The sequence below is a fragment of the Schistocerca nitens genome, chromosome 2 (assembly GCF_023898315.1).
Source record: "Schistocerca nitens isolate TAMUIC-IGC-003100 chromosome 2, iqSchNite1.1, whole genome shotgun sequence".
In the NCBI taxonomy this organism is placed as follows: Eukaryota; Metazoa; Arthropoda; class Insecta; order Orthoptera; family Acrididae; genus Schistocerca; species Schistocerca nitens.
The window spans coordinates 467,077,814-467,105,455 of NC_064615.1; the positions used below are offsets into that span (position 1 = coordinate 467,077,814).

Consider the following 27,642-nt stretch of genomic DNA (forward strand, 5'->3'; position numbering starts at 1 on the left):
GAGCCTAAGGGCTATAGAACCAGCGTGCAGCAAGCTGGAGGCACCTTTGGTGTTGTCTACAAATTCTGGACAACGTTCACTCAGCATGCTAAACTCCAATTGATTGTTGTTCACCTCAACTAGGCCTGGAACTCTGCTACAGATTCTCTGGCAGTACTGAAGACGACCCAAGAACAGGTCATACGACACTTCACTTTAAGTATACAACAGCCACACTGTTTCATTTACTTAGTGACAGCTTTTTCAAGTCAGTTATGCTGATACGTCCTAATTCAGAACCTGTGCTGTGCACTGTCTTCACCGCATTAGTGAATCCTTTGTGTTTACTTGTTACACTAGTTACTCTTGACAGAAATAAGACTCTTTAGAGTCATCACTTGTATTTTGTTAGAATAAAGAAGTTGTTTATTTTACTCATCAATTTTTGGAATTCATCTCAAATTCTAAAGTTTATAATACATATTTTCTCAAATAATATTACACAACCTGTCACTGGTTATGAGTAGGAAATACACCAAAAATACATACATTTCTTGATTAGTTTCATTCAAAGATCTTTGTGTGTACTCCAAAAATAATATAAATACTTTGCTGAAGACATGTAAAAGAAATCTAAAAAAAGCATAAGAGTTTCTTACCTCTGTAATCAGGACAATATAGTCGAAGGTGTCTGCCAGAATACAAAATTTTCTCACGGAAGAGATCAAATTTATTGAGAAAGAGAACAAATGAAGCTTCACGAAAGAAGCAATTGTTTACAATCTGTGAGAACAGAGTGAGACTTTCATCCAGTCTGTTTACTGATGGTTCCTCCTGAAATGAGCAAGATTTTTCAGATGTAGTTCTTCTTTTTGCAATGCTCATAACTACTACTACTGACATTTAAAACAGTCACTTATGAAGTATTTTATTGAATCTTGTAATGATACATGCCATTCCAGGGGAATGAGGCATATCCTTAAGTCTCATTACCAGTGAATGATACTCTACTCCACACAAAAGTAATTTATATAGTTAGAAAATAATAACATAAAATAATATGTCTAATGTAAATGAACAGATATCATACATTGGTTTTATTTTTATGGGCACATGGTGAGCCAAACTGAAGGGCAACACACTTCTTCAGTATGGGATGGTGGTAAAGGTGACGTACCGAGAGGAAATACCGGTCTGAACTGTCGGAGATGGGGGTCATGTGTGCATGAGGTGTGGTTGCTTGTGTGAATGAATGTGTGTGTGTGTTTTCTTTTCTGATGGACGCTTTGGCCAGCAGCTAATGTGTAAGTGTCTTTTTTCTGTGCCTGTCATCTTTACAGTAAGCAGCAATCTATCTTTCCCTTATATTGCTGATATTCCAGCCTGGAGTTTCCAGTGTTTAATTTTCATTATCACTGCCAGATGTCTTATTATTTCATAAAATCCATACACAAAACTGCAAATAACAGTAGATATGTAGTTGTACAAGGAGGTGGCAAAAACACACTGATGTTGCAGCAAAGAATTATACAGCCAATCACTTGCACATAACCAGTATGTTAATTGACCTGGGTTTCAACACCTACTTTATCAGAATGATTTTTTTATAAATCCTATAAAATAATACATAAAAAATTAGGTATGACAAAAGACATTAACCAAGATGACAGTTTTTATGACGTACAAAGGTTACTTACATAAAATTACATTGCTAAAAAGCAATGATCAGAATTTAGAGCTGCTATGATCCAGTCAAAAGGGAAATAAAACTTTCTAGCCTTTGCCATGTGTCCCAGCTGGGAACAACACCAGGCTGATTTTGTCTCAGTGGCTTACATTGCTGTCACAAAAACAATACGAGTTACGCTGCCTACCAGGTGTGGATAGTGACGTGTTGTTTGAAACATTATAAGAGAAATAATAATAATAAAAAAAACAGTTAATTTTAAAAACAAAATATTAAGAAAGAGAGCTTATGGTTGGTTGGTTTTTGGGGGAAGAGACCAAACAGCGAGGTCATCGGTCTCATCGGATTAGGGAAGGAAGTCGGCCGTGCCCTTTCAGAGGAACCATCCTGGCATTTGCCTGGAGCGATTTAGGGAAATCACGGAAAACCTAAATCAGGATGGCCGGACGCGGGATTGAACCGTCGTCCTCCCGAATGCGAGTCCTGTGTGCTAACCACTGCGCCACCTCGCTCGGTCAAAGAGAGCTTAATGTCTGTCTGAAAACACATAGTAGTCAAGCAGATTAAGTATAACAGAGCCATCTGTTAGGCTTTACAGATATTACTATTATGTAAAGGACAGAATATATGGGAAAAAATTTTAAAAACAGCTGTAAAATCCAAAAAATATTTGCATGAAGGTAACTTTAGCAGCACAGATCTATGAGATTCGAAGAAAATTGTTTTTTGGAAACAGAAGCAGGGAAAATATAGTTAAAAATAGAGGAATTAAAAAAAAAAAAAAAAAAAAAAAAACGGTTACATAGTTGTAACTGTTCATTGAGGATGTGGCCGTCATTATTAGAAATATGCTTGAAAATCTCCAGCTCTTCAAGTACATCAAGCCTATGACTTTTGTTTTCTCTGTGCAAAATGGAAATTTCTTCAACGCATTTTGGTTTCTGTCCACAAATTAGCAGATGATCAACAAAAGTGGAATTGTGTATATTAGTGCTTCTTTTTCCAAACAAATGTTCCTTGTACCTGATGCTAAAAGACCTTCCAGTTTGTCCTAAATAATAAATGGGACACGTATCACAAATGATTTTATACACTCCTGAATTGTGTATCAGAACAGCAGTGGACTTGAGATTGTGAATGAGTTTTTTTTTTGTAAAAGGCAACTTTGAATCTATATTTTTTAATTAGAAGACGATGAATTTTATATGAAATAGAGCCTGAAAACGGAATCGAGAAAACATTTTCATATTTGTTACTGTCAGGAATAGCACTGCTGCCTCAAGTGATCACTTTAGTGTAAGTTTTAACTTTGAAGATATTGTCAATGTGGGATCATAGCCGTTATTAACCACAATATTTTTTACTATCTTCATCGCTTCATTAAGCTGTCAGGAGACAAAAGTACAGAGACTGTACGATGAATGGCTGAATGGAAAAATGCTTTGTTATGGGAATGAGGATGCACTGAACTAGTGAGCACAATTTGATCTGTATCATGAAATCTGCATACTGAGAATAAGAAAAAATAACAAGATAAGCAGCTGAAAAATTACTTCCAGCGAATTAATGAAAATATCTTTAATAATTTTTCAGCTTCTGAGCTTGGTATTTTGTCTAATGCTCGGTACGTAGATGACATTTTGATCATATACAATGGTTCCCAGGAAGGAATTCAGCATTTGTTTGAAATTTTTAATAGCCTTCATGAGAATATCAGGTTCATTTCTGAATTAAAAAATAATGAACATCAACTTAATTACTTGGACCTTAGTACTGATATTGACAATGGCAGACTTTCTTTTGGCATTTTTTGAAAAGCCACTAATACAGATCAAATTGTGCCCACTAGTTCAGTAAATCCTCATTCCCATAACAAAGTATTTTTCCATTCAGCCATTCATTGTCCAGTCTCTCTACCTTTGTCACCTGACAAGCCTAATGAAATGATGAACATAATAAAAACTATTGCAGTTAATAACGGTTACGACCCCACGTTAGATGACAATGTCTTAGAAATTAAAACTTACATTAAAGTGATCACTTTAGGCAGCAGTGCTATTCCTCACTGTAACAAATATGAAAATGTTTTCTCAATTCCATTTTTAGGCCCTATTTTGTATAAAATTCATTGTCTTCTGATTAAAAAATATAGATTCAGAGTTGCCTTTTCCACAAATAACTTGCAAAAAATCTCATTCACAATCCCAAGTCCACCGTTGCTCTGATACGCAATTCAGGAGTGTATAAAATCATTTGTGATACGTGTCCCTTTTATTATATAGGACAAACTGGCAGGTCTTTTAGTGTCAGGTACAAGGAACATTTGTTGGGAAAAAGACGCACTAATGTACAAAGTTCCACTTTTGCTGATCATCTACTAATTTCCGGACACAAACCAAAATGTGCTGAAGAAATTTCCATTTTGCGTAGAGAAAAAAAAAGGGCATAGGCTCAATGTACTCGAAGAGCTGGAGATTTTTAAACTTATTTCTAAGAACGGTGGCCTCATCCTCAACGAACAGTTACAACTACATAGCAAAAATTTTTTCAGTGGTTTCAATCCATTGCTCATGGAATTTTGATTCCTTTATTTTTTACTATATCTTTCCCTGCTTCTGGTTCGGAAAATAAATTTTTTCAAATCTCATAGATTTGTGCTGCTGAAGTTACCTTCATGCAAATATTTTTTGGATTGTACAGCTGTTTCTAAAATTTTTCTGTATCATTCTGTCCTTTATGAATAGTAATTGCTGTAAAGCCTAACAGATGGCTCTGTTATACTTAATCTGCTTGACTACTGTGTATTTTCAGGCAGACATTAAGCTCTCTTTCTTTATATTTTGTTTTTAAAATTAACTGTTTTTTTTTCTTCAATTGTTCCGGTTGTAATGTTTCAAATGAGCACATGTTACTGTCTGCGGCTAATAGGTGGCGCAACTCATATTGTTTTTGTGACAGCAATGTAAGCCACTGGGCCAATCAGTCTGATGTTGTTCTCAGCTGGGGACCTGTGGCAAAGGCTAGAAAGTTTTATTTCACTTTTGACTGGAGCATAGCAGCTCTAAATTCTGACCATTGCTTTTTAGCAATGTAATTTTATGTAAGTAACCTTTGTTCATTTTGACAATTGCCATCTTGGTTAACATTTTTTTGTCATACCTAATTTTCTATGTTTTATTTTATAGGATTTATAAGAAATCATTCTGATAAAGACACCCCCAGTAGGTGTCGAAACCCAGGTCAAAGTAACTGCCAGTTATGTGCAACTGGTTGGCTGTATAATACTATGTTGAAACTAGTATATGACTGCTGAGTGACAGCCATGTTTAAAACTGTACCACAGATGTTGACTTCCTCATTTCTGACACTGAATCTCACTTGTAACAAATTTTTATTCGAATGAATTTTTCACTCTGCAGCAATGTGTGCATTGGTGTGTAACTTCTTGGCAGATTAAAACTGTGTGGCAGACTGGGCACTCAAATCCAGGACCTTTGCCTTCCACAGGCAAGTGCTCTACAGACTGAGCTACCAAAGCACAACCTATGATCCAGCCTCCACGCTTTATTTCCACAGAAAAACTTCTGTGAAGTGTGGAAGCCAGGAGGGTAGGTGCTGACAGAAGTACAGCTGTGATGCCGGGCTGTGAGTCATGCTAGAGAAGCTCAGTTGGTAGAGCACTAGCCCGCGAAAGGCGAAGGTCCCAGTTTCAAGCTCCAGTCTGGCACACAGTTTTAATCCATCAGAAACTTTCAAATTTTTCTTAATTTTTACTTAGATAAAGTTTTTTTTTTTTATTTTTCCATTGAGTATAGGTGTAGACCTTCGAATACGGCTGGAAGTGACCCACACGAAGAGGCCCCCGGCGGCCCACAACCGGAGCCCGGGACAGAACGGGCGACAAGCTGTCGAACTCCGGATCCTATTCCACCTCGGGAGGGGCAAGACCCAGTGGCGGGGACGAAGGGGAAGGGACGACCACAGGTGAACCAGCCTCCTGAGAAACCGGGCCTGCTAGGGGGGCCGGCTCCCGCTGGGGCATCTCGAACGATGGCGATGCCGGTGCTGGAGCTACTGGAGGCTGCCAAGGCTGAGAACCATCGCCGGGCGGCAGAGTCACAGCGGGGAGAGGAGGTAACGTCCCCTGTGAAACCAACACGGGTGCCGGCAATGGGGAAGCTGGTGTCCGAGAGGTCGGAGGGTGGGTGCTCGAACGTGGACGTAGCTGATTTTGTTGACGACGTACCACCCGGTCCCCTGCCTGCAAGGTATAGAGCCGGCGGCCATTTCGGTGCAGGACCACCGCCGGTATCCAACGTGGATTGCGACCAAACCCACGGGCCCAGACCGACATACCCAGTGCAAAACCAGGTACTCCGTTTTGTGAAGACTGGCGAGGACCAGGCTGGAGGAGGTGCAGCAGAGTCCTAGGTTGACGCCCATGGAGGAGCTCTGCGGGGCTGCGTTCTCCCATTGGTGTGGTCCGGTATGCCGTCAAGAAAAACGTCAATGCTTCCTCTGCAGGAAATTCGTGCACATACTTTTTCATCTGCGTCTTAAATGTGCGCACCATGCGCTCGGCTTCCCCATTCGATTGTGGATGGAAGGGGGGAGAGCAAACGTGCCGAATACCGAAGCGCCTACAAAAATCCTGGAAGGTCTGCGAAATAAACTGCGGTCCATTGTCCGAGACCAGGGTGATTGGCAGACCTTCCACAGAAAAGATTTTTGCTAGTGCCTAGATTGCAACTTCTGAAGTGGTTGAGGAGCAGCGAACCACATATGGGAAGCGGGAATAAGCATCAATGACAATGAGCCAAAAGCCATTGAGAAACGGGCCTGCAAAATCGATGTGAACACGTTCCCATGCTTGGGTTGCCGGCGGCCATGAAGAGAACGCTGCCCTGGGAGATGCTTGTCGGCTCGCACACTGGGAACAGGCGGCCACCAAGTGCTCAATTTCTCTGTCAATACCGGGCCAGTACACATGTCTGCGAGCCAATGTTTTAGTACGGGAAACACCCCAGCGCCCCGCATGTAATAACGTGAGGACATCCCCTCGTAAACTTGCAGGAACAACCACGCGAGGAGCTGTATCATCGGTAGCCAGAAGGAGAACTCCTTCCAAGACCGAGAGGCGGTCTCGTAGAAGAAAATAATTACGAAGAGGGTCCTAGGCCCAGCCCGGAAGGCGGGATGACCACCCCTGCTGAATGAGGCAAACTACTTGCCGGAGTACCGGGTCAGCTGCCGTTTCCCTGGCGACTCGAGAACTAGTGATCGGGAAGCCGTCAACCGCTTGGCGGGACGCCACATCCAAATGAAAACACATAATCTCCTCTCGATCGAACGTAGGTTCCGGGCCCACCGGAAGACGGGAAAGAGCGTCGGCGTTGGCATGCTGTCCTGTAGGGCGAAAATGAATGTCATAATGGTACTTAGAGAGGAACAAGGCCCAGCGCTGTAGTCTGTGGGCCGCCCTATCCGGAATCTGAGAGGCGGGGCCAAATAACGATATTAACGGCTTATGGTCAGTGATTAACTGAAACTTCGTGCCATACAAGAAAGGGTGAAACTTGGTAACAGCGTAGACAATGGCCAAAGCCTCTTTTTCCAACTGGGAATAATGGGCCTGCGCGGGACTAAGCGTTTTAGACGCAAACGCCAGTGGCTGCTCGGAACCATCTGCATTGCAATGGGCCAGGACTGCCCCCACCCCATACTGCGAAGCATCTGTAGCCAGGACCAACGGCTTATGGGGATCAAAAGTAGTCAAACAAGGGACTGACATGAGGAGGCCCTTCAACGAGGTGAACGCTCGCTCGCATACAGGCAACCAATCAAAAGGAACACCCTTGTGCAGAAGGCAGTACAGGGGGTGGGCTATAGTGGAAGCCCTGGGAATGAACCGGTGGTAATAGGCTATCTTGCCTAAAAAAGCTTGTAACTCTTTCAGCGAAGCGGGCCGAGGAAGGTTGACGATACCTTGGACCAAACTTCCTAGTGGCTGGATGCCGTGCCGAGAGATGGTGTAACCCACATACTCAATGGACAGTTGGAAGAAGGTTGACTTACGCAGGTTGCAACGCAAGCCCACAGACCTGAATTTGAGAAAGAGGGTGCGAAGGTTGTGCAAGTGTTCCTTCGTGCTGCGGCCTGTGACAATTATGTCATCCAGGTAATTAATACAATGAGGGATTGTCGATGTGACATGGTCAAGATAACGCTGGAATATCGCCGGGGCACTGGATATTCCAAAGGCCAACCGCTGGTATTGGTAAAGGCCAAACGGGGTGTTGACGACCGCCAGCCGTTTGGAGTCCTCATCAAGTGGTGTCTGATGATAAGCCTCCGACAGATCGATTTTCGAAAAATATTGGCCTCCCGCCACGGCGGAGAACAATTCATCAGCACGAGGCAAAGGATAGGTGTCCACCACCAATTGGGAATTAATGGTGGCCTTGAAATCGCCACAAAGATGTAATTTTCCCGAGAGCTTCCTTACAATAACGAGGGGTGAAGCCCACTCACTGGAAGAAATGGGAAGAACGACCCCTAAGGCTGTCAGCCGGTCGAGCTCTTCCTTTACCTGAGGGCGGAGAGCCAAGGGGATCTGCCTCGCGCGTAGAAAACGCGGGCGAGCCGACGCCTTCAACGTTAAGTGAGCTTCAAAATCTGAAACACGCCCCAGGCCCTCCTCAAAAATATCTGGAAAGTCTGAGATCAAAGATTCCAATGATTGATAGGGAACGTCTTCGGAGACCAACTGTATGGTGTCAGCGATAGAAAAACCGAAAGCTTGAAAGGCATCCAGGCCAAAAAGGTTAGCGGAGCTCGCATCACTGACAACAATAAAAGTAATAGGACTTTTTTATTACATTTGCGACAAACGGCCCAACGCTGGGGGCACTCTGACCGATCATGATGTATATAGCACGACGCACAGGACGGCAACAGGGGCCGGCGGCCGGAATTCTGTTTACGCGCCATGCGGGAGCGGCCGTAACGGCCGGATTGTACCGCTCGCACGTCGTCCACCCTGGACACAGTGGACGCGGCCGCGCCACCCTGAACCTCCGCGACGTCGCACCACGCTTCCAGCTGTTGACCTGCTGCGTGAGAGACTTCATACGATTGAGCAATGGACAGGACTTCCTCGAGGGAAGGGTCTTCTAGCTGCAGGGCCCATTGCCGGACCTCCCTATCAGGGCCCGAATGAACAATGACGTCGCGTACCATAACGTGGGCATACGACTCTCACGACTGCTCCATGACAAAATGACACTTGCGACTAAGACCGTGCAGGGTAGCGGCCCATGCCCGGTAAGACTGATGGGGCTGCTTCTTGCATTGATAGAACTCGACCCTACCCACCACAACATGCCTGTGGTGGCGATAATATGAAGACAGCAATGAACACAATGCGTCAAAAGACAAGGACGCGGGTTCCTGCAATGGCGCTAGCTGCCACAAAACTTGATACAGCGAGGGAGATATCCAAGACAAGAAGAGAGCACGACATACCTCCGCATCGGCAACATGAAATGCCTGGAAATGCTGCCGAAGGCGATGTTCATATGCGTCCCAATCCTCCGCCGTCTCGTCATACGGGGGAAAGGGAGGAGGGAACTGCGCCAGAGCAGACGGCATGGAGAGCAACGCCGGAAGCACTTGTTTCATGGTGGCCATGAGCTCCATCTGCTGCGCAACCAAAACTCGCACCAAATCCTCCATGCCGTGGAGAAGCTGCGAAACCAGAGCAACGACGCAACACGTGAAAGAACGACCCTACTCGTCGCCAATTGTGTAGTAACACTGTTCACGTTTACGTCGCACTTCACTTAGCGTAGACCGGGACTGTGTCCTAGGCATGCCCGATGTTAACTGACTGGGCACGGCCCGTGCTGCCGGAGTTGTTGTTGTTGTTATGCCAGCAGAGGTCGCGTCCGAATTCTCGCGTGCCCTCTGGTGGACGGGACTCTACTTGCGGCAACTACCATCCATGACGCGCCGTGCCAATGTGCGCCTCCCGCGATCTTTCTGGTGGCTACTGCAATAGGGAACTTAAGTATATTCCTAGAGTAATCATTTAAAGCCAATTCTTAAGACTTTGTTAATAGACTTTCTCGTGATATTTTACATCTCTCTTCAAGAGTGTTCCAGTTCAGTCCCTTCAGTATGTCTGTGACTCTCTCCCACAGATTACACAAACCTGTAACCATTTGTGCTGTCCATCACTGTATATGTTCAATATCCCCTGTTAGTCCAATTTGATATGGGTCCCACACACTTAAGCAATACTCTAGAACCTTTCCTATGATGCCAAATTTTGAAAACATATACCATACATAAGGAAATCATAAATTATTACAAATTTATTTTTCAAATCTCTGAACTGAATTTTAAAGCAACTCACCAGTAACGTCATATCATAACCACTGAGTGAAACAACGAACATCACAGCCCTGACATTGTCAAAACAGTAGATCCATTTTCTTCTCTGAGATCGCTGCCCCCCAACATCAAACATGCTGCAAAGAGTTAAGAAAGAACACTAGTGGATGTTATATTTATACGTAATATTAAAGTTGGTACCTGATATTTGCAGCTACAGGCATACCTGACAATAACATCATTGATTTTGAAGTGTGTTTCAATGATGCCATTTGTGCGAACCCTTGCCCTTAAGACATCTGTTGGTGTTGGCACATATTTTTCATCACAGATTCGATCCATGTTTTCAAATAAACTAAAACAAAAATATGGCTACTGAAATAAAATTTACAACAAAACCCTGCTGACATGAAAAAATGAAAATGAATCCATGGTAATAGTATGACAGTAAAATATAGAGCAAACAGTTTCCAACAGCAGAAAAAATGGTCACTATTTTTCATTAATTACTGCTGACTACCTACATTTTTCTGTTGTTGTGATTACTTTTCTTCTATTTTCAAATTTTACGAACACATCACAAAAACCTACTTAAGAAATCCCACGGATCAATTTTCAAAAAAACATCAACATCAAATAGAAAATGAGACATAAAATAATACTGAAACACTATACTACTACAGTACTGTTTGCAACAGATGACAAACACATTTCTGGCTTATAATAGTCCAGTTTAGGGAGCAGTGAGGCCAAGTTCAAGGAGACTGTGTGAACTAATTTCCAGCAAAATAGCCTGCATTCACTCACTCTACAAGCTATGGTGGAGGTGTGCCTTGGGGGATTGGGGGGGGGGGGGGGGGGCGTGCTATGAGCCAGTGTTATGGAAGTGATGATAAACTTTCCCCTACAATGAACTGCGTACCTTAACAACAACATAGACTTCTATTCACCAAAAATTGCATTCTAAAATATAATAACAATACATTGTTTCAAATTTTTTCTGACATGTTATTTCTTGCCTGAAAAGGATTAGTCCTGTTGATAACCATCTACTTGATATTATTCTTTTCAATTACACTGGCTTATGAACTAGTTCAAACTCAAGGATATTTTGTAATACTAGCAACAAAAGGCTGAAAGCAAGGGGAAACTACAGCAGTAATTTTTCCCGAGGGCATGCAGCTTTACTGTATGATTGAATGATGATGGCGTCCTCTTGGGTAAAATATTCCGGAGGTAAAATAGTCCCCCATTCGGATCTCCGGGCGGGGACTACTCAAGAGGACGTCGTTATCAGGAGAAAGAAAACTGGCATTCTACGGATCGGAGCGTGGAATGTCAGATCCCTTAATCGGGCAGGTAGGTTAGAAAATTTAAAAAGGGAAATGGATAGGTTGAAGTTAGATATAGTGGGAATTAGTGAAGTTCGGTGGCAGGAGGAACAAGACTTTTCGTCAGGTGAATACAGGGTTATAAATACAAAATCAAATAGGGGTAATGCAGGAGTAGGTTTAATAATGAATAAAAAAATAGGGGGTTAGCTACTACAAACAGCATAGTGAACGCATTATTGTGGCCAAGATAGACACAAAGCCCATGCCTACTACAGTAGTACAAGTTTATATGCCGACTAGCTCTGTAGATGATTAAGAAATTGATGAAATGTATGATGAAATAAAAGAAATTATTTAGGTAGTGAAGGGAGATGAAAATTTAATAGTCACGGGTGACTGGAATTCGAGAGTAGGAAAAGGGAGAGAAGGAAGCATAGTGGGTGAATATGGATTGGGGGAGAGAAATGAAAGAGGAAGCCGTCTGGTAGAATTTTGCACAGAGCACAACTTAATCATAGCTACACTTGGTTCAAGAATCATAAAAGAAGGTTGTATACATGGAAGAATCCTGGAGATACTAGAAGGTATCAGATAGATTATATAATGGTAAGACAGAGATTTAGGAATCAGGTTTTAAATTGTAAGACATTTCCAGGGGCAGATGGGGACTCTGACCACAATCTATTGGTCATGAACTGCAGATTAAAACTGAAGAAACTGCAAAAAGGTGGGAATTTAAGGAGATGGGACCTGGATAAACTGACTAAACCAGAGGTTGTACAGAGTTTCAGGGAGAGCGTAAGAGAACAATTGACAGGAATGGGGGAAAGAAATACAGTAGAAGAAGAATGGGTAGCTCTGAGGGATGAAGTAGTGAAGGAAGCAGAGGATCAAGTAGGCAAAAAGACGAGAGCTAGTGGAAATCCTTGGGTAACAGAAGAAATATTGAATTTAATTGATGAAAGGAGAAAATATAAAAATGGAGTAAATGAAGCAAGCAAAAGGGAATACAAACGTCTCAAAAATGAGATCGACAGGAAGTGCAAAATGGCTAAGCAGGGATGGCTAGAGGACAAATGTAAGGATGTAGAGGCTTATCTCACTAGGGGTAAGATAGATACTGCCTACAGGAAAATTAAAGAGACCTTTGGAGAAAAGAGAGCCACTTGTATGAATATCAAGAGCTCAGATGGAAACCCAGTTCTAAGCAAAGAAGGGAAAGCAGAAAGGTGGAAGGAGTATATAGAGGGTCTATACAAGGGTGATGTACTTGAGGACAATATTATGGAAATGGAAGAGGATGTAGATGAAGATGAAATGGGAGATACGATACTGCGTGAAGAGTTTGACAGAGCACTGAAAGACCTGAGCCGAAACAAGGCCCCGGGAGTAGACAACATTCCATTGGAACTACTGACGGCCTTGGGAGAGCCAGTCCTGACAAAACTCTACCATCTGGTGAGCAAGATGTATGAGACAGGCAAAATTCCCTCAGACTTCAAGAAGAATATAATAATTCCAATCACAAAGAAAGCAGGTGTTGACAGATGTGAAAATTATCGAACTATCAGTTTAATAAGTCACAGCTGCAAAATACTAACGCAAATTCTTTACAGATGAATGGAAAAACTGGTAGAAGCCGACCTCGGCGAAGATCAGTTTGGATTCTGCAGAAATGTTGGGATACATGAGGCAATACTGACCCTAGGACTTATCTTAGAAAATAGATTAACAAAAGGCAAACCTACATTTCTAGCATTTGTAGACTTAGAGAAATCTTTTGACAATGTTGACTGGAATACTCTCTTTCAAATTCTAAAGGTGGCAGGGGTAAAATACAGGGAGCGAAAGGCTATTTACAATTTGTACAGAAACCAGATGGCAGTTATGAGAGTCGAGGGGCATGAAAGGGAAGCAGCGGTTGGCAAGGGAGTGAGACAGGGTTGTAGCCTGTCCCCGATGTTATTCAATCTGTATATTGAGCAAGCAGTAAAGGAAACAAAAGAAAAGTTCGGAGTAGGTACTAAAATCCATGGAGAAGAAATAAAAACTTTGAGGTTCACCGATGACATTGTAATTCTGTCAGAGACAGCAAAGGACTTGGAAGAGCAGTTGAACGGAATGGACAGTGTCTTTAAAGGAGGATATAAGATGAACATCAACAAAGGCAAAACAAGGACAATGGAATGCAGTCGAATCAAGTCGGGTGATGCTGCAAGAATTAGATTAGGAAATGAGGCACTTAAAGTATTAAAGGAGTTTTGCTATTCGGGGAGCAAAATAACTGATGATGGTCGAAGTAGAGAGGATATCAAATGTAGACTGGCAATGGCAAGGAAAGCGTTTCTGAAGAAGAGAAATTTGTTACCATCGAGTATTGATTTAAGTGTCAGGAAGTCGTTTCTGAAAGTATTTGTATGGAGTGTAGCCATGTATGGAAGTGAAACATGGACAATAAATAGTTTAGACAAGAAGAGAATAGAAGCTTTCAAAATGTGGTGCTACAGAAGAATGCTGAAGATTAGATGGGTAGATCACATAACTAATGAGGAGGTATTGAATAGAATTGGGGGGAAGAGGAGTTTGTGGCACATCTTGACAAGAAGAAGGGACCGGTTGGTAGGACATGTTCTGAGGCATCAAGGGATCACAAATTTAGCATTGGAGGGCAGCGTGGAGGGTAAAAATTGTAGACGGAGACCAAGAGATGAATACACTAAGCAGATTCAGAAGGATGTAGGTTGCAGTAAGTATTGGGAGATGAAGCTTGCACAGGATAGAGTGGCATGAAGAGCTGCATCAAACCAGTCTCAGGACTAAAGACAACAACAACAGCAACAAAAGGTGATTTGTTTATTTTCAAATTAATATTAGATGAATTGTGAATGTGCGTAAGTCGTCTAAAATGTGAATCACACTGAAGACAAAAGGACTACACAAGTAAGGAACGCAAAGTAACCACTGTGATATTCTTCTTAGTAAGTGGACTTAAAAGAGTTTCAAACAACATCCAGAATGGAAACCATGTCGGCAGCCATTACACGTGAACCAAAATATGTTGTGTCAGTCCACATGGAAACAGTAGGTCAAGTTAACAGTCTAGGAAGCAAGTGTATCCTCTCAATACCATCATGAAGTAGAGCTATCAGGGATGGAGAACAAGTCAAGCTATTCATTAACAAGTAAACGCAACCACGGCTGGCCACTTCTGTAAAGTATAAAAACAACAAACTACGACTGATGCTAATCTACTCAAACGGATAAATGGTGATTACTTCTAGTGTATATATGTAAGTTAGGATCAGAAACACAGCTACTACTTCAAAATATTTTAACTTTACACAGACCAATGTTAGCTGCCTATTTGCTGCAAAAATTAAGATCTACCTGGAACAAATATTAGAGCTAGGCAGAATTTATATTCATGAGTTCAAATACTCAGTTATATTGAAGATGGAGCATCTAATGACATATTATTTTATTTTGTTTTTAAATATTTGTGGGTTTTAAATTTCCTCCCTGATGTCTATTGGCAACTGGTTATACACTTTTGCCCCATGATACAACTCCATTCTTAATCATAGAGGGGGATGTGTAGTTGTCCTAAATTCGCACCTGTTATTAAGCACAAACACCTTAGGGGGTGTATGTATTGGCATATAAGTGTAAGAATCCCTAGGTCTCTGAAGAGGCTTCTGCAATATGTTTGGTTATTTGATTATCAACTTCAGACAATATTCTTATTGCATGTTACTCTACAAAAACGACTTTTTGCACCTTGGCTACAATACCCCATAAAATTATTCCATAGGCCAGAACTGAGTGAAAGTATGCAGATTATGTTAGCAATCTTGCCTGAGGGTCAACCCAGAGAGTGCACAGCAGCCAGAACAGAGCTTTTTGGTTAACTTATCCACATGCTGGAACCACCTCACTTCAGTGTCCATCTGGATACCCAGGAACTTCAAACATGGAGCCTCATCCAGTATGTGCTCATTGATCTCTACTTCTGGTACCTCTAAGTCATTTCTATTTGTCTTCAATTGCATAAGCCGAGTTTCTGCAAGAGTAAGCGTTTAAGTGCCAGCTATAAACCAGTTGTAAGATTGTTCCACCATTATCCTGGTTGTGTCTGGTGTGGATGTGCTCAGACTTTTTATTAATATACTTGTTCCATCGGCAAACATTACAGTTTCTGAAAATCCTCTAATGTCCTCAGTGAGTCACTTATGTAGACCAAGGTTTCCCAAACTGTGTTCCGTAGAACACTAGTGTTTATAGGACGTGCTCATCTTCTGCCTTTAAGCTCTTAGGTTTTTGAATCTCGCCCGGTGCAGTCCCCAATAATTAGACTTTCCTTCTTATCCTGTCTGGTAAGTCTCCTCTAACCTGGGGTTCTGGGTGACTTTTCCCAAACCTGATCATTGCTTTCTGTTCACCCTTCTTTCTTCCCTGTCAATCATTCTGCCAGAAGAAGGAGCCACAGACTCTGAAAGCTTGCAGACTTTAATACTTTTTATATGTGTGTTCTCCTGTCACTGCTGGGTGAGTAGATTTTTTATCTATTCAATTACATTATCTTTACAAAAAAAACTATTAATGATATACTGTTCTTTGTCTTTTTTTTAAATTTATTATGATTTATATGTTACTAGTTATGATTTAAAATTGAAGAAATCACTAAATAAAACAAGTTTTTCCTCATTTTTAAAAATTTTATTAACTTTCAAAATAAACAAGGTGTTCAATCAAAGTACCAGGATTCTCAAGTTTTTCCATCAGAGGAAAAGTTTCACAGCCCCTGAAGTAGACCAATAACAGGAAGAGTCCAAGCAAACCTTACAGCACACCATACTTAAAATTTCTCCACTCTGAATTTGGTCATATTCATGCTGTATCGTTAACTAATATGATCCTTTGTTTTCTGTTGTCAAAATATAACTCCATCCGAGAAGGGGAAGACCATTAATGCCATCGGCATGTCAGAAAATGCTAACAGGGTAGTTTTTGTTGTTTAGTTATAGCAGAATTGAAATTGTGAACTCTTATATTGCCTTCTCAGTAGGCAAGCTTCTATGGAAGTCAAACTGAGCTGTTGTTGAAAAGTTATTCGCAATAAAGTTGTTGTAAGGCAGTTTCTCAAACATATTGAGAACACAGGAAAGAGTGACATTGGTCTATAATTAGATACCAGTTGCTTCACTCAACTTTCTTACATTAGTGTTATCAATGTATGCTTAACTTTTTCAGGATATACTTCTTGACTCTGTGATTGATTACATGGGTAACTTGAGAGTGGCTGCTACCAAGTCAGCAAAAGATTTTAGTACTCCAGCTGAGATACCAACAGGGCTAGAAGAGTTACTACTTTTTAGTGACCTCATGATTTTTGTGATCTCTAATTGATGAATCGAAGACATTGATTAGGGTGGTGGAGTACGTATTGTCTGACAAAGTAAGCTTATTGGATCTACTTTTCACAAATGATTTTTTGTCCTTGTGTTTTCAGCTACTGTCAGGAAAAATTCTTTGAATTTAGCAGCCATTAATTTTAATTTTGTATTATCTGCCTTGCTGCTATTGCCATTCAAGAGTTTAATCATTTAATCTTAATAAAGTTCCAAACTGTCCTTGTCTTGTTCTTGGAATTTTTTGTGCACAGTACATGGTTTTTGCCTTTTTGATGGAACACTGAAGAACATTGCACTACTGTTTATGGTGCATTGATCAGAACAACTCCTTGGCACTAAATAAAGCTCTCTTCCCTGCACAAAATGTTTTGATGTCAGTTGCCAGCCATCCTTTTCCTCGGCTTCCACTGTAAATTTCCCTTATCTGTTCTACAGGAAAACTGCATTCATAATGTAAATATATGTTTAGGAAATAATTAAATTTCTCATTTATCGTGTGTCCTTGGTAAAATTCCCCCATTTTTGATCCTGTAAATTCTATGTGAACAATGTAACTGAGTTCGGATTTAGAATTCTGTGACATTTTCCTTTTCCTTTCTTAGTTAAACCTAATTGACATGGAGACGTTATTGCTACCATTTGATCATCATGGTATGGGAAACTATTTTTTATGGATCTTATATCTACTTCATGAGAGACATTATCAATTGCTGTTACACTGTGTCCGTCTATTCTTGTTGGGAATGTTACTGTGAGGGTCAATTAATTGGAAAATAAATAAATAAATAAGGACGGGCTTTAATAAGGAGGAATTATTTAACGTTAAGGGCAATAACGAACTGCATCTAAACAGATGAGTTGACTGAGCTATAGCTTATAGCTCTACTATTATCCATATGTTACTTGGATACAATTTGAAGTTGCTTTCGCAGCCATACAGAAAATGAATAGGTCTGCTGTTAGCAATGAAATAAATGCCACAACTACTTAGAACCGACAGTCAATTAATGTCTCTCTCTCTCATGTGTTCTCCCCTCCCCCCAAGAAATCACTTTTTAAAACACATCTTTACGTTGTATTAATGCCTTTATTATGCACTTCTTCCCCAGAAGTAAATAACTCTACCACAAACAATACCTCCACTCTGTCTTATATCATTCCTTTGCAAGTAGCATCACATGATTTGATCCACATTTGTTACAGTATTCCCCAAATACAGCATTTGGTATTTTTATGGTGTCTGCTAGCAAACCAAGGCACACTATTCTGTTATAGTGGTAAATATGTGTGTGAGAGAAATATAACAGTAGTTCAACATCATATTTTCACTGATAATTGTTAACGAGAAACAAGAAAAATGGAATTAAAAGAAGGGTAAATCACTGATTGTGTGTAAGATGCCACCAAATACGAGTGTTCATAATGAAGATCTCCTGATTTTGTTATTAGCTGACCACTCTCTATTAATATGTGTTCAAGAAACACAATAAGAAATTTTATGGACATACACACTGAACATAAAGCACACCTGAAGAAATGCAAAGAAGTGAAGGACAAACACTCTGTCTCAGAAAATGTCAGTACACAATCTACATACCATTTTTGTGTGAAATACGTTGTAAGGGACTGTGACAACAAGAAATGTGTAATCTTACACAATGCTCATCATTGGAGTAGTTATAATAAGAAGTCCGGCAATAATGTGTGTATAACCAGCAATTCAAATGGTAAAGAAGAAATATTTCATCTGTTGTCTGGTAAAACTAATGTATGTCACAAAATAATAAAACCAAAGTCCACAAACATAAATGTATTGATTGCCATATCACAAAAAATTCACGTACCAAAAAGTTAATCTTTGTGGGTGAAGCCAAGATCAAAAACCTAAGTTTTCTACATGAAGATGTACTCGTGAAGTGTTTACATTAGTTTGTGTCAAACCAATCCAAAATAGTTTTCAAAAGTTAACAAAAACATCTCCAAAATCAGTAATTATGAGAGTGTGGTTACTGTAACAAGGACAAATGATGCTGCCTGCAACATCAGCCAATATCTAATAAATACAATAACAACCATGTATTATATTTAGAAGCAATGACCCAGGACCTCCATTGCAACTGGATACTGCACCCTGATAGAAAGATAATAAGCTGAAGGTGTTGGTCCACAAGGGTAGAGATTCAGACTAACCAATTAGGACATCACATTATGGTTGGATACTGTGCCCTCACAAGATCTCTGTCCTTAAGGACCACCATCTTCAGCTTATTACCCATTACTTACCCTTATATATAAAATACACTAATCATTTCCATTGCTGGCTTTCTGCAGTTTCTGCTCCTTTATCACCTAGTGCCCTGCTCATCACTGTTGATGTCACCTCTGTCTACCCCCATGCCCAAGGCCTTGCCGCTACTGAACATTACCTTTCCTAATGCCCAACTGACTCCTACCTCCTCCACGGTCACCATGACCTATTAACACGCAAACAAAGTTGACACTCGGCGCCCTGGCTTATGGGAGTGGCTGTAAATGGGAAATGCCTTTGGTGTCGCTCCCATCAGCCACCGAGCTGAGTCACAACTTTGCGCATAACTAATTCTTCTTTGAAGGCATTACCTACAAACAAATCTGCAATGCAGGCACAGGCAAATACACCAAACAATCCATCGGCCTTCTAGAAGAATCCCAATCCCCTCATCTGGCTCAGAGACAGTGATGACATCTTTATGATCTGGACAAAGGGTGAGAATGCCGTATCAACATTCCTACAGAAGCTCAACACCTTCTCCTCCATTTGCTTCACCTGAACCTGCTCAGCCAAACAAGCCACATTCCCTGGTGCCGACCTCCACCTCATGGATGGGTCCGTCAGTGCCTCCAAACACTTTGAACACAACAACCACCAATAATATCAGTATTTTGTGAACTGCTAACCATTACACCAATAAGTTCCTGTATATTTAGTCAGCCTTGACTGCCACATCTGCAGTGACAAGCAGTCGCTCTACAAACATGTTAAGAGCCTAACTGAAGCCTTGACAAAGCAACATTACTATCCACACCTTGTGCAAAACAAGATCTCCTGTGCCTTTCTGGAGTCACCTACCATCCCCTCTTACTCACTGACTGGTCACTTAGGAATGCCCCCTGGTGTCTCACAAGGGGAGAGTCCAACCTGTGGGTCACTGATTTTGATCAGGTTTTGTAGGACATTCTGTACTGCAAATAAAGAGACAAATGTCATGGCTTTTTCCCAGCCTCTCTGACTAAAGGTCAAAGTTAATGACAAAAAAATCATATTTTCAAAGCTATACATCTGAAGGTCATCTAAATACAAACAATTTTTATATGGAGTCCAAAGTTAATAAAGTTCAAGTTATTAACATTTTTTGTGTTTTTATACTGTGGCTTGGGTATTCGCTATTCTGTGTCCAGCAAAGCAAGGTCGATGGCCGAGTGGTCAAGGCATTAGAGTACCAAAACGGTAATCCATTTTTGATTCCTGATCGTGGCATTTCTTTCATTTGATTTTTTTAAGTTTTATTTTTAAATTTCTGATAATCAGATTACTTTTTACCTGTTTTTGAAGTAAAACATCCGGAGTGATAATTAAGAATCAAGTAAGTATACATTATGATGTTGTTGTTGTTGTTGTGGTCGTCAGTCCTGAGACTGGTTTGATGCAGCTCTCCATGCTACTCTATCCTGTGCAAGCTTCTTCATCTCCCAGTACCTACTGCAGCCTACATCCTTCTGAATCTGCTTAGTGTATTCATCTCTTGGTCTCCCTCTACGATTTTTACCCTCTACGCTGCCCTCCAGTACTAAATTAGTGATCCCTTGATGCCTCAGAACATGTCCTACCAACCGATCCCTTCTTCTAGTCAAGATGTGCCACAAACTCCTCTTCTCCCCAATTCTATTCAATACCTCCTCATTAGTTATGTGATCTACCCATCTAATCTTCAGCATTCTTCTGTAGCACCACATTTCGAAAGCTTCTATTCTCTTCTTGTCCAAACTATTTATCGTCCATGTTTCACTTCCATACATGGCTACACTCTATACAAATACTTTCAGAAACGACTTCCTGACACTTAAATCAATACTCGATGGTAACAAATTTCTCTTCTTCAGAAACGCTTTCCTTCCCATTGCCAGTCTACATTTGATATCCTCTCTACTTCGACCATCATCAGTTATTTTGCTTCCCAAATAGCAAAACTCCTTTACTACTTTAAGTGTCTCATTTCCTAATCTAATTCCCTCAGCATCACCCGACTTAATTCGACTGCATTCCATTATCCTTGTTTTGCTTTTGTTGATGTTCATCTTATACCCTCCTTTCAAGACACTGTCCATTCCGTTCAACTGCTCTTCCAAGTCCTTTGCTGTCTCTGACAGAATTACAATGTCGTCGGTGAACCTCAAAGTTTTTATTTCTTCTCCATAGATTTTAGTACCTACTCTGAACTTTTCTTTTGTTTCCTTTACGGCTTGCTCAATATACAGGTTGAATAGCATCGGGGAGAGGCTACAACCCTGTCTCACTCCCTTCCCAACCACTGCTTCCCTTTCATGTCCCTCGACTCTTATAACTGACATCTGATTTCTGTACAAATTGTAAATAGCCTTTCGCTTCCTGTATTTTACCCCTGCCACCTTTAGAATTTGAAACAGAGTATTCCAGTCAACATTGTCAAAAGATTTCTCTAAGTCTACAAATGCTAGAAATGTAGGTTTGCCTTTCGTTAATCTATTTTCTAAGATAAGTCCTAGGGTCAGTATTGCCTCATGTGTCCCAACATTTCTATGGAATCCAAACTGATCTTCCCTGAGGTCGGCTTCTACCAGTTTTTCCATTCGTCTGTAAAGAATTTGCGTTAGTATTTTGCAGCTGTGACTTATTAAACTGATAGTTCAGTAATTTTCATATCTGTCAACACCTGCTTTCTTTGGGATTGGAATTATTATATTCTTCTTGAAGTCTGAGGGAATTTTGCCTGTCTCATACATCTTGCTCACCAGATGGTAGAGTTTTGTCAGGACTGGCTCTCCCAAGGCTGTCAGTAGTTCTAATGGAATGTTGTCTACTCCCGGAGCCTTGTTTCGACTTAGGTCTTTCAGTGCTCTGTCAAACTCTTCACGCAGTGTCATATCTCCCATTTCATCTTCATCTACCTCCTCTTCCATTTCCATAATATTGTCCTCAAGAGCATCATGATGTACTGGCAGTTATTTTCATTGTGATACATGTACAAAAATACACCTACAGTATATTATAGCATAATCCTAAATAATCATCTGTTTGTGAGCATTCTCATAATCTGTGGGGTGAAACTTAACATAGAAACAGGTAAAACATAAATTATTTCCAGCACCATGCACAACACACAAGTAAAATCTCAGTTCATTGACATGTTTTCCACTACATTGTTTACGGAGAAAACGTATCTCATTCACAGTGATAAAAACAGATCTATCAGATATTAATTTGTCTGCATGCCCAGTGTATAAAAGCATATCCTTAAAGACTGGTGTGGACAACTGGTTACGGATCAATGTACGAATAACGGTAGCATCCACCTTATCTTGTAACTCTCTGTTCTGCTGTGATGTCACATGATTTTGAAGTTGTGCAACGAAATTCTTTACCTGTCAAAAAAAGTAAATATTACACAGCTGACAAAGAGAGGTACATTTTGGTGATATCACTTTCACAGTGTAGGTTGGTTTAGTGTCATCAACTACGGAAGTCCTATCTAGTGTGTCATGTATCACGACGCAAATAACTGTCAATACAGTATAATATTTATGCACCTGATAATTAATCACACCTCCAAAGTTTTTACTTCATCAATGCAAAGAAATGTACACTGTTTACCAGAATATTTTAAGAACACTGAAAAAATTACATGATGAAAAATCAAACATGGCCAGCAGTTTGGTAGTCTTAACTGCCTTGACCGCTGACCTTCCTTTGCTGGACACCTATAACTACGAGTACCACAGCTACAGCTTGAAAACACAAAACTGTTAATAACTTGAACTTTGGTCCCCACATTATAACAAAAATGTTTGTTTTTAGATGATCTTTCAATGTATAGAATTTAAAATACGAGATTCTGTCATCAACTTTGACCTTGGTTTTTTCAACAATTAGGGGACTCTTGCAAAGAGCTGAAACACGTAACTCTTTCATCTTTGCAAGACTTGATCAAAATCGGTGACCCACAAGTCAGACCCTCCCCTTGTCAGTACAACCCAGGAAACCAGGACTAGAGCAACTAAAAAGCATTTGCTGCTAGGGTTTTCGCTAACTCTTGTCATGCTCTGAAATCAGAATTACGTACCCACCTCCACAAAACAGATATTTAGCTGTCAAAACCTTATCCATCCCTTCCATCACTGCTCCCAGTCGCTTCCCTCATAGTTCTAATCTCTGTTAAAGACCCAGGATGCAAGATCTGTCCCATATATCCCCCCCCCCCCCCCCCCCACCCCCTTCACTTAATCTACTCCTGTCACAGGATTTTTCTAACAAATCAAATGCAGGTGTCCATTTCCCATCCCATCAAAGGCAGGGTCATATGTCGTCTACCATCTTAGCTGCAACCACTGTGAGGCATTCTACTTGGGCATGACCACTAACAAGCTGGCTGTCTTCAGTAATGCCCACCACCAAATTGTGGCCAAGAGATAGATAGACCACCCAGTTGCCAATAATAGTGCCCAACACATTGTGCTTGACTTCAGTGACTGCTTCAGAGCCCATGCTATCCGAGTTCTTCCAATAAAAACCTGATTTTCTGAATTGTGCAGGTAAGAGGTCTCCCTACAACATATCCTTCATTCTCATAACCCCCTTGGCTTCAACATCTACTGGTCCCTATCATCCACTTGCCTCTACACAGTTCTCCGCTACCTCTCCAGCCTCACACATGCCTTTTATCCCCCCCCCCCCCCCCAAGTGCACCTGTATAGTTGTTTCACTTTCTCTGCTACCAAGCCCCCACCCCACCCCACCCCCCCCCCCACCCCCACCCTCCTGTGCAGAACCTCCCAATATTGCATTTAACAGCTCACCATCTTGTCCCTACTACATCCCTGCACACTTTTAATGGCAATACTACAGCAGTTTTCACCACCCCTACTCTGCTATCCCTAATCCTCCACTCTTGAGTCCCATAGTGCTCAGAGCCCTAATCCTCCACTCCATTTCCATACCGTCACTACCTGTACCAGCTGAGATCGCTACTCGCTGCTGTTGGGCCTCAGTGCCCAGAGACAATAGTAGCCATGTGTGTGTTGTTGTACATGTGAATGTATGCACTTTCTTTATAAATCTGTCATGGACTTTGTCTGATAATTAAATTACTTTTAATTGTGAAATGCCTCCATCTGCCACTGCACAACACCTTCTCTATAGAATAAGTAGTAGTCTCTCCTAATTCATACTGTGTTTTTCAGTCCACAATTTTCCATTGTTTTATTTGACAGAAGAGGTCAGTGTCTTTACACAAAATAAATAAAAATTAATGCAAAACAAGTACTTTCTTTCTGCAAGAATTTTAGTTTCACAGTATTACACAATCTGTATCAAATGTAATGTGATTAGAAAGCTATAAAGTTTAACACAGTTCTTGCATAGGAATAAACATAAAATGTATTGAAGCTTCAGAACTGTTTTATTTGCATTATGTACTCTTGAAAACTCTATTTTGTAAATTCTTAACTTCAATATTGTTTGAATGAAATCATTTTAGGCATTAAGCCAACGACACAGACTAAATTGACCTTTCCTGTGGAAGCCTACATACACATATTTAATACTGTTACTACTGAATAGGCCTCTGAAATCCCAATGGTATCAACCGACCGCCGTATCATCCTCATCGGAGAGGCATTACTGGGTGCGTGTATGGAGGAACATGTGGTCAGCACACTGCTCTCCCAGCTATTGTCAGTTTTTGTGACTGGAGCCACCACTTCTCAACCAAACAGCTCCTCAATTGGCCTCACAATGGCTGAGTGCACCCTGTTTTCCAACAGCACTTGGTAGACCCAGACAGTGACCCATCCAAATGCTAGCCAAGCCTGACATACTCAACTTCAGTGATCTGATGGGAACTGGTGTTACCACTGTGACAAGGCCATTGGTATTTAGTACTATTACTCAACAAAATCATAAGAATAACCTGCATTGTGACCTGGAATTGTACTATATTAAAAATTTATGAAATTATTTAATTTTTAATAAACATTATTATTACATTAGTGGGAAGACATGAAAAAGTTACTAGTACTTACTATAAGGCAGAGTCATTAAGCTCATACTCATATCCACGTGCCACGGCCAATCGCACTCCTCGGTCTGCCCATAGTTCGTGTAGTGCATTAGCCACATCTGGTAAGACATTGAACTGCTTGTCAAAGCAGCTGGAGCTGGTCAGAATTGTCTGTGCATGCCACTGAGACACATGAAGATAATCTTGGTAATCATATTTTTTATGATTTTAATTGTACACAGTAGTCTGCAAAGTACTTTACTTATTTTCCATTTAATATCGTGATACTACTCAATGTGAAGGAATAGTATCACTATGCTTTTTAAAGGAAAAGGAACCAAAAATTGGCTGGAATTTAATTTTTTAGTTAATCACATTTATTCTATATTTAACTGAAGCCAGTAAGCAAAACCCAATTAACAACAAATACTTTTTACTACTCAAAAATATATATTATATGAGCCTGTTCACAATGGCGCAGATTCTTAATTCAAATGGGCCAGCATCTCTGTTTTGTGATTTTTTACTAATAAATTTATACTAAGTTGTTTTGTAAGCAGGCACAGCAAGTAAGCTTTTGGCCAAAAAGTCCTTCAGCAGAATTAGACAACACACACACACACACACACACACACACATCACACAAACGCAAGTCCCAAACAAATGACCACAGTCTCTAACTGCCGAGGCCAAACTGCAAACAGCACCGCATGACGGGAGAAGCAAAGTGGGTGGTGGCAGTAAGGGAGAGGTTGGGGCGGGGAAGGATAGGGGTGCGTTGGTGGAACAGAGAGCTGTATAGTGCTGGAATGGGAACAGGGAACAGAATATGTGTGTGAAGTACAATGACTAACGAAAGTTGAGGCCAAGAGGGTTCAGGAACATAGGACATACTGCAGTGAGAGTTACCATCTGCGCAATTAAGAAAAGCTGGTGTTGGTGGGAAGGATCCAAATGGCACAGGCTGTGGAGCAGTCACTGAAATTAAAAACATAGTGTTGGGCAGTGTGTTCAACAACTAGGTCGTCCAGCTGTTTCTTGATCATAGTTTGCCAGGGGCCATTCATATAGACAGAAGCCTTGTTGTGGATGTCGTGCCCACATAGAATGCAGTACAGTGGTTGCAGCTTAGCATGTAGATCACGACTGGTTTCACAGGTAGCCCTGGCTTGATGGGATAGGTGATGCTTCTGACTGGTCTGGAATAGATAGTGGTGGGTGGATGTATGGGACAGGTCCTGCATATGGGTATATTACAGAGAATTAGCCATGAGACAAGGGATTGGGAGCAAGTGTTGTGTGTGGATGAATGAAGATGTTGTGTAGGTTTGGTGGGCGGTGGTGGAATATCACTGGGGGGGCGGGGGGGGGGGGGGTGGTGTTAGTGGGTAGGGCATTCCTCAATTCAGGACACGACGAGAGGTAATCGAAACCCTGGTGGAGAATGTAATTCAGTTGCTCCACACCTGGGTGGTACTGAGTCATGACGGAAGTGCTCCCATGGATGGTGGAACTTTGTGGGATAGTGGGTTACTGGAGAGAAAGGGCATGGCAGATCTGTTTTAGTACAATGTTGAGATGATGATTACAGTCTGTAAAGGCCTCAGTGAGACCCTATCGAGAGGGCATCACTACAGATGCAACTCTCATGAGTGGCTAGGCCATGTGGAAGGGACTTCTAGGTATGGAATGGGTGGCAGCTGTTGAAGTGGAGGTATTGCTAGTGCTCGGTAGGTTTGATATGGACAGAGGTACTGATGTAGGCATCATTGAGGGAGAGGTCAACATCGAGGAAGGCAGTCTGTTGGGTTAAGGACAAGGTGAAGTGAATGGGGGAGAAGATGTTGAGATTTTGGAGGAATGTGGATAGGGTGTCCTCACCCCCAATCCAGATCACGAAGCAGTCATCAGTGAATCTGAACCATGTGAGGGGTTTGGGATTCTGGGTGGTTAGAAAGGATTCCTCTAGATGTCCCATGAATAGGTTGGCATAGGATGGTGCCATGTGGTGCCCATAACCATATCCCACATTTGTTTGTAGGTGATGACTACAAAAAGGAGTAGTAATTGTGGGCAAGGATATAGTTGGTCAGAGCAACTAGGAAGGAGGTTGTAGGTTTGGAATATGTCAGGCAGAGGAAGTGTTCAATAGCGGGAAGGCCATGGGCATTAGGGATGTTGGTGTAAAGGGAGGTGGCATCAATAGTGATGAACAGAGCACCATTTGATAAATGAAGAGGAACTGTGGCAAGTCAGTGGAGGATATGGTTGGTATGTCTTGTGTAGGAGGATAGGTTGCAGGTAACAGACTGAAGGTGTTGGTCTAAGCGAACAGAGATTCTCTCAGCAGAGGCACAGTAACCGGCCGCAGTTTGACATTCTGTATGGATAGGTCTATGGACTTTAGGGAGCATGTAGAAGTAGGAGTGTGGGGAATGGTAGGAGTGAGGAGAGAGATGGACTCTGGGGAGAAGTTCTGGGATGGGTCTACGAACCTGAGGAGAGACTTGACATCCTGCTGGATTTCTGGAATGGGATCACTGTGA

The 27,642-nt window shown here is 41.3% G+C and overlaps 1 protein-coding gene across 2 annotated transcripts in view; it reads right to left on the reverse strand.

Annotated features, from left to right (window-relative positions):
* The window catches only part of LOC126236376 (guanine nucleotide-binding protein G(o) subunit alpha-like), an 85,121-nt gene that overhangs the window by 45,140 nt on the left and 12,339 nt on the right, over positions 1 to 27,642 (reverse strand). For both annotated transcript variants that reach the window (XM_049945632.1, XM_049945633.1), the window contains exons 3-6: positions 25,119 to 25,279; positions 10,287 to 10,415; positions 10,083 to 10,197; positions 639 to 813 (exon numbers count right to left, since the gene is read on the reverse strand). In XM_049945632.1, the coding sequence (XP_049801589.1) occupies positions 639 to 813; positions 10,083 to 10,197; positions 10,287 to 10,415; positions 25,119 to 25,279 (580 nt within the window). The remainder of the gene's footprint in view (positions 1 to 638; positions 814 to 10,082; positions 10,198 to 10,286; positions 10,416 to 25,118; positions 25,280 to 27,642) is intronic.